At 47.2% G+C, this 8,078-nt stretch overlaps 1 protein-coding gene across 1 annotated transcript; it reads right to left on the bottom strand.

The window, feature by feature from the left end:
* Positions 1-355: 355 nt before the first annotated feature.
* LOC109394692 (asialoglycoprotein receptor 1-like) lies at positions 356-4,236 on the bottom strand. The gene is made up of 10 exons (XM_019665032.1): positions 3,916-4,236; positions 3,048-3,143; positions 2,268-2,396; positions 1,863-1,958; positions 1,696-1,767; positions 1,521-1,592; positions 1,326-1,412; positions 1,083-1,234; positions 900-1,006; positions 356-761 (listed from the first exon to the last, which is right to left on the bottom strand). Exons 2-10 carry the CDS (start codon positions 3,112-3,114, stop codon positions 605-607), a joined length of 939 nt encoding a protein of 312 aa, XP_019520577.1. The 5' UTR covers positions 3,115-3,143; positions 3,916-4,236; the 3' UTR covers positions 356-604.
* Positions 4,237-8,078: the final 3,842 nt, after the last annotated feature.

Raw genomic sequence — 8,078 nt, 5'->3', positions numbered from 1 at the left:
CAGCATCTTAGCTGTGGAGGGCAGTGTCACTGGCCCTCATATGTGGGATCCGAACCGGGGCCCTCTGGCATCCCAAGCCAGCTCTTAACCATCGTGCCACTCAGCTGGCCCCATTCAAAGCTTTTGAAGCACTCAATACATTGGGATGGTTCTGTTCCTACTGGGGTTGATGGAGGTAGGATGGTAACAACACTTTTCCAGTGAAGACTCAGAGACCAGAGTAACTTGCATTAAATCACACGCCTATAAATAATGAATCCCTCCATCTGGCCGATACAATTCTCCCAATATCCCCACTGCCTGCCCAAGTACTTGAAGGCTTCCACACTTCATTTCTAATCCCCAATAACCAGACAACTCAGAATGTTTAGTATATTTCTCTTCTTTTTACTTTAAAAACTGCAAAAACTGGCATGGATTTCAATATCTCCACCCCTCCAAACATCATTTTACATTTCTCAGACACCATCATTTCACCTTCCCTTAAAGTCCTAGATGAAAATCGCTGAGAAGCTGCAGGAGGCCCACAGATAGGAGGATCCCCAATTCAGGCCGCTTCAGCAAATGAAGGCATTGAGGGAATAAAGTAGGGGAGAGGAGGCTCCTAGCTGGCCCTCTTCAGCTCTGTCTCACAGACCCAGCGATAGGGCCTCTGGCAGACATTATCATTCCAGTGGCCATCATCTCTGAAGTGGACACAGTCTTCACCTCCTCCAAGCCCATGTCCATACCAGTCATCCGGCTGATCTGGACTCCAGTTCCTAAGGAGACCAGACTGATGTGAATCCCAGGAGGCCAGACTCTCAGCCAAGCCCAAGGAACCCTTTGAGCCCTGGGGCCCGCCCAGCTGGCGCGGCAGGGCCCAAAATGAAGGGACAGTGTAGCATGCACACACTCACTTGAAACCTGTCTCATAGTCTGTTCCATCCACCCATTTCCAGGACCCATTTTGATCAGTGAGGCCGATCCAAGTGTTCATAGAGGACGTGTGTTGTACAACAAAATTCTAGAGAGAGAGGAAGAAAGTGATGACATCTTAGTATACCAGCTAGCCTCTCAGACAAGCCCTCCAGAGACCTCACCTGTTCCTCTCTGGAGTTGATGACCACCAAGTGCGCGTTCTTCAGCTGGCAGTACTTATTCGTCTCATTCCAGGTCTTCCCAGTACGAGAGAACCAGTAGCAGCTGTCTTCATGCTCCAGCCAGTTAGCGGGACAGCAGGTATTTTGAGTGTCTGAGGGGCCGGGGTGAGGGAGGGTCTGAGGTGCTGCCCAGTGGGATGTGGGCAGAAAATGAGGCCAGGCACTCCCCTGAACACCCCTCACCATTGCTCTTGAGAGCAGCCATCTCACAATACAGGGAGGTCAGGTCTTTGGCCAGCTGCTGGACTTGTAGGAGCATTTCGGAATAATCTGGGACACACACAGATGAGCAGTGAGGAGAGTGCAGGGAGCCCAGCCTAGTACCCTCCATGCCCTCCCACCACATCATGTCCAGGTGGAGGGGAGAAGGAGCCTCACCTTCTTTGAGTTCCTGCTGTTCTTTCTCCAGCTTGCTCTTTAGAGACAACACCTTGTCATTCAAGCTGTGGGCTGGAGGGGAGGGCGCTCAGCACCCCAGGCTGCTCCCACCCTCCTGTGTTCTGAGAGCCTGCCCCCATACCCCTTGCACACACACACTTGGAGAGTCTCTCACCTGCTTGCAGTTCGTGCTCATGGTTTTCTACCTTGGCTTTCAGAAGTGTTATGGTTTCTTGCAAACTGCCATCTGAAGTACATGGGACTCAGTGCTGGACAGTCAGCTCCCACCCCCTTCCCCACCACAACCCATCCCAGTCCAGAGCCCCTTCCAGCCAGGCTCACCCTGGGAGTGCAGTTCCTTAATCTCAGCCGTAGTGTTAGAAGTGACATTGCTGAAATTTGTTCTCAGAGTCATCAGGTCCCTCTGAAACTTGGAATCTGGTCAAGTGGATGAGACAATCAGTGCTGAGATTTATCAAGCCCTCCCTGAGCCAGCACTGAGCAGGACACTAGACATGCATTGTCTCACAGGGTCCTCACAGCCACCCAATCCAAAGGGACAGGCACTATTGTTATCCACGATCTCAGATGAGGAGACGAAGGCTTAGAGAGTTTTGGTAATTTGGCTACATTACCCACAAATAAGTGACAGAGCCAGCAGCCACCCTTACCCATCACGATAGCCACTGGTGCCCCCATCATTGTACCCTACTATTGCCCTTATCCCTGTGACCCTGTGACTCTCACTTTCACTGTGACTGCGGGATCCGATCACGCAGATGCCGACCAGCAGGAGAAGGCTGAGGCCCAGGCAGAACAGGAGGGGGCGGGCTCCAGAGCAGAGATGCTGCAGGAAGGGCTGGGGAGGACACATCCCTGCAGGAGGAGAAGAGGTCAGGACAAGGAGTTCCAGGCCATGAGAGAAACAGCACAGGAGGAAATGGCCACAGGGACCTGTCACGGATGGAGGCTGGTGCAGGTAAAGCTTGGGGGAGGCTGAACGAGGAGGATTGTGGGCAGGGGATGTCAGGCCTCTGACCCCTCATGGAACATCACAAGTCCTTAGTTACATGGTCCCCTCACACTCCTGAGGACACACACACACACACACACACAAGGACACGCAGACAAGGGACGATGGCGATATGTAAGGTCCTATCATCAGGGCTGGGAGAGGGGACAGAGTGAATTCTGGCAGCCAGGCCCTCAGCAGGCTCACACTCATTTGTAGTGTCAGGTTACCAAATGTTTCCCTTCCAAACACAGCTATCCACTCCCCCATCAGTAAATAGTCATGTCCTCCCCCAGAGTACAGGCAGCCAGGCCCACTGTGGTCCCCCCTGTCCCTGTCTTTCTAAGGACCTTGAATCCTCTTCATACTGGAGCTCCCAGGGGCTGGGGGCTGACCCCCTCAGAGTGGCGACCCCACCACTGCACATGGTAGAGGTGCATACACGACACCACAGCAGAAATCCTAAACATATTAAGAGAGAATTTTAGGAGACATCGTTTCTCTTGTCCTCTTACCATTTCTAAGCCACCAGCTCTTCTTGTCACTCTCCACGGAATGGAAGTTTTCATACTTCATTGACATACTTGAACTAAACTGTGAGGCTGTCAGAGCTGAAATGGAGACAGGGCCAGCGCTAAGCTGGTGCTGGTGTTGGGGCACAGGGAGGTTGGGACTAGGTTGGAGCTGAGGTCAGGGCTAGAGTTGAGGTAAGAGTTGAGGTTCAGGTTGAGAATGAGCCAGGGGTTAGGGCAAAGAATGGGAATGAGCCTCGATTTGCAGCTGTGATTAGCAGAGTGTTCAAGAATGGACTTTGGGCCACGTAGAGCTGAGCATGGGATTGGAGGTGGAGGTCAAACTGCAAATAAATGTATTGCTAAGACGGGGACTGACGTTGGGGCTGAAATTGAGGGTGAGCCTCCTGCTAGGACTGGGGTCAGTACTCATGTTGATGCCATGGATGGAGTGGGGCCTAAGCTTGGAGCTGAAGTTGGAAATAGAAGAGAGTTGGGGTTCAGCTTTGGGTTGGAGCTGATGTTAAGATTGAAGTTGACCCTGGAGTTGAAGCTGTGGTTGGGGGTTAAAGGAGGAGCTTGGGTTCGTATTGGGGTTAGGCTGGGCTGGGATCTGAAGTTAGGGCTGGAATTGGCGAGAGATGGGGCTGAGTTTGAGTCTCAGTTTGTGACTGAAGATTGGCTGCCATACTTCAACCCGAATCCAGCAAAAGGAATAGAGTCTAAAATCTCCACTCAGTCATTAGATCTTCAGGCTGACCCTTATGTCTCTTTCCATTCAGTCCCACCTGAGACCAACACTCCCCTCTCCCTGCTTTCGCTAACTCCCTCCCTGTCCCCTTGGTCTCACCTGCATCCCCAGCCCAGTTACCTGTGCAAATTCTGAAGGCTGTGATTCTTTGGTTCGTTGTGCAGCAATGAGCAGAGTTGAAAAAAACTAAATCTTGAACTGTGATATCGAGGTGACTGAGAAAAGAGTCACATAAGCGCTGAGGTCCTGCTGGTCTTTGTGTCTGAAAGTCCAGAAGTCTGTAATCCTGGATCTTTCTTTTTCTCAACTTTGAGCAATAAATAATAATCAGAACACAGGCAGAGGCTGTGTGACTGGGGGAGTTAGATATGGGAACAACTTTGCTCTCCTCCTCTAGGGTGTGTCTCCTTTATTCCTGCTTCTTTTGAGCTCCCCTGACTTCCTCATTTTTACCACTGGGGGGAGGGGAGCTTTCTCATAAGGGATCAGAGGTGAATTGTGTTGTTTCTTTTTAGCCCCACACCCTCTTTCACTTCCTGTATCTGAATTTCGCAGAATTGTTGATATCTCCATCATTGCACACCCGGGTCCAGAGGAGCCTTATTCTGTTCTTGCTCAATTGTGACACGTGTCCCTAGTATTTGAGATTCTCCTGGGACCTCAGCCACCAAGCTCCTACAGCTCTTGCCTAGCTCTACTCACCCCACTCAGAAGGAGGGAAGATGATGAAGGACAGTAGGTTTCCTGGCCAAAATGAGACAGGAGAAGCTGGGGACAGGAGCAAAAATTAATTGAGCATCAAATCTGCTGCCCATTAGCCATTCAATTCCCACAAGAACTATGGGAGACAGTTTGGATGATGAGCTGAGGCTCAGAGCCATTGCTTGACCTATCCAGGATGACACTCGAAAGAGCCAGAATTCAAGCTCGGTGCTGCCCCTACAACCTGGCCTGGGATCTCTGCATGTACTGTCTTCATGAAAGAGTTTTGATTTAATCCTGCAGACTCTGTAAATCCCTCTAAGGGGGCTCCACTGAATTTATACATACAATCTTTTCAACAAAAAGGAACTTTCTTGTCTTAAAGGTAGAGAAGGAAAAGTAATACATTTTAGATTATATTTTCCATATAAATGTAATTGTGTTGTGCTACCTGCTTTTTTGTATTCAATTAACAATGTATCAGGACCATTTCCCCATCAGCTTATAAAATGTATTTTATTTATTTATCATCTTCATTTCATTTCATAATATGCAACATAATTTGTTTACTAAGCATTTCCTTATTTTTTTTTTTAAAGATTTTTATTGGTGAATTGGGGGTGATGGGAACAGTGCTGGGGAATTGGGGGAAGGGGGACAGACAAGTTGCTGTCGTTTTGTTCTTCAGTCTAGTTGTGGAGGATATTTCTTCACTGGCCCAAGTTGGCACCATCATTGCGCTCTTCCTGGGTGAGGCAGATCAGTCACCGGCTTCTGGAAGGCCGCTCACGCTGGCTGCTGGCTACACACGGTAGCCCATGGCAACCCACTGCCACAGGGACTGCAGCCCACGCCGTCGCCGGCGACTCACAGCAGCCCAGCTCCAGGTTGAGCCATTGTTCAGCATCTTAGCTGTAGAGGGCAGTGTCACTGGCCCTCATATGTGGGATCCGAACCGGGGCCCTCTGGCATCCCAAGCGAGCTCTCAACCATCGCGCCACTCGGCCGGCCCTAAGCATTTCCTTATTGATGGACATTTATGTTGTTTCCAGTTTTGTTTTCTTGTCTTGCTTTTATTTGTTATTTGGTATTCAGATCAGTATTTGTCATAGGTTGGGTTTTTAGAAATGAATGCTGAGACTGAAGTTGGGGTGTGAGCTATTTATTAGGGATCAAAATCTGGGAAAGGAAGGGGAAAGGAGTGGGCAGAAGGAGAAGTTAAACGGCTGTGAAGACCCAACAAAGCTTCAGCCAATGCAACAGGGGGTTCTGGGAATTTAAGCAGCATTGCCTGTTGGAGCTGTCCAGCACTTGGGCTGAATCTGGGTCCTTATAATCCTACGTTACACAGTCACTGAATGAAGGCCAGGGGCTGTCAGCACAGGTCACAATCCCCACACTGGTCACCAAGTCCTTCTTAAAGGAATATTGGGTTTGCGTAGCTCATCTCTGTGTCTACCACAGCACTCCATTGTATTCCCATATTGATTTGGGCATAATTAACATTTTTGCATTGTTGAATCTTTCCCACAAAGAACATGGTATGTTTCTCCATTCACTCATACATGCATTTATGCATCTATTCAACAAGTACTTAATGAGGGTCTACAATATGCCAGGCATTCTCCTTCAGAAGAGGCATAGTTCAGATGTGACCCAACAGAGAAAAGACACCACCTTAATAGAACTTACATTCTGATAGATGACAAATAAACATAAACAAGTAAAATATATATAATATCACATGGTGATAAGTGCTATGGAGGAAAATACAGCAGGTAAATGAAATGTGGTCAATTTTTAATAGGCTGTCAAGAATAGGGTGTCAAGAAAGGTCTTACTGGGAATGTGATAAGTCTGAAGGAGGTGAGGGAGCAAGTCACAAGAAGTTCCAGGAGGAAGAGTTCCAGACAGAAGGCACAGCAAGTGCAAAGGTCCTGGGGTGAGAGCATGTCGGTGCATACAAGTATCATCCATTTGCTAGAGATTTTATAGAGTGCTGAGCTAGAGAGAAGAGGAGACAAGTCACAGAAGGAAAACATGGAACATCAATTCTTTAGGGCCTTGTAGGCTTTTGTTAAGGATTTGTTTTTACTCCAAGTTAGAGGAACAGACTTTGGAAGGGTCAGAGCAAAGGAGTGAATGACCTGACTTATAGGTTAACTGTAACTATGTGACTGTTGTGCATTTTGTGAGAAGGGACAAGGTGAAAACCAAGAATCTATGTAATGAGCTATTGTAATATCCAGGTGATAGATGATGGTAGTATATGCATGGAGGTGGTGAAAAATGTTCTGATTATGGATATATTGTGAAGGTAGAGTTGACAAGATTTTTCTGATAACTTGCTTGTGAGTTTCACACACACACACACAAAATAGTTCTCCTTCTAGTCTCCAAAATAAACTTTGAGCATTTCCCATAAATTGCTGACTCTGTAGGAAAAACACCTTATTCCCGACTTTTGCAATGCTGATGCCTAAATATGTCATGACATTTGTGAATATGTTAATCATGTGACAGAAGTACTATTTTGCCATCATGAGCAGACTGATAAAAAAACTTGTTAACCGGGACGCGGAGTAGAGTGTGGGAATGGAGTCAATGGAATTGTAATAGATAAGTATGATATCAGGTATGGGAGGGCAGTAGATGGGGGAGGGGGTTGTTTATGTGTGAAGGTGAAAAGGATAACTATTGCATTGTTCTGTACATCTGAAACTAACAATAAAAATAAAGAAAGAAAAAGAAAAAAAAACTTGCTAACAGTGGCAATCTTGAAGAATTTTCCTTTGAATGAATACATGTTGTGGTTCTGTTTGACAAGCCTGTCCTCCCAAAGTCTGATTCCCTTGCAACTTCTTTGCAAATAACCTTTTTTTCTTTCCTAAATGCTTTTGTCTCTGAGACATCTTTCACAGTTGACAATCCTAGCTTCCTTCTTCCACCAACTTTTCTATGATCTCTTACTCTATCTGAGCACCTCAGTGTGTTAGGAATTTTTTACCTGGTGGGGAGCCCCAAATTTCATTTCTACAGCATCCAAGTTCTTAGTGATCCTGTCTTTACTGATTCATCAAGATTGGCCATTGACTATGATATTACTGGACATGGGGGTGCCATATGGCACCCTAGAGAGTCTCATGGGCTGCATGCTCAGTCCTCTTTTTCCCCACTGTGAAGCAGCAGGCCCATTTCCCTTCTGAATTAAAATCAGTCACCCCAATAGTATAATTACCCCCACGCCCTACTTAAGGTATTACGGGGAACCCAAATCATCCAGTAGTCAGTCTCACCTTCAAATTTAAACAGAACCAAGGCTTTCTTCCCTGGTGCGTGGGTTCTTTCCTTGGGCTCTGGAACTTCCAAAATCCAATGACCCCATTGTGCAAATAAAAAGCAAAAATTCCTTACATGGATTCTTAGGTATCAGGTGAGAGCAGACACCACCCTCGTCTGTCTCTTGTTTGTGTATATGGCTGTGAGGAAGATGGCACCATATTGGCCACTAATTTAAGGTGTTTACCCACTGATAACCCAGACATGAGAAGAAAGGGAAACACAGTAAAATAAGAAGTTTA

The sequence above is a fragment of the Hipposideros armiger genome, unplaced genomic scaffold, assembly GCF_001890085.2.
Source record: "Hipposideros armiger isolate ML-2016 unplaced genomic scaffold, ASM189008v1 scaffold_431, whole genome shotgun sequence".
In the NCBI taxonomy this organism is placed as follows: domain Eukaryota; kingdom Metazoa; phylum Chordata; class Mammalia; order Chiroptera; family Hipposideridae; genus Hipposideros; species Hipposideros armiger.
The sequence above is the reverse complement of the archived record's forward strand: the minus strand, read 5'-3'. Positions and strand labels throughout refer to the sequence as shown.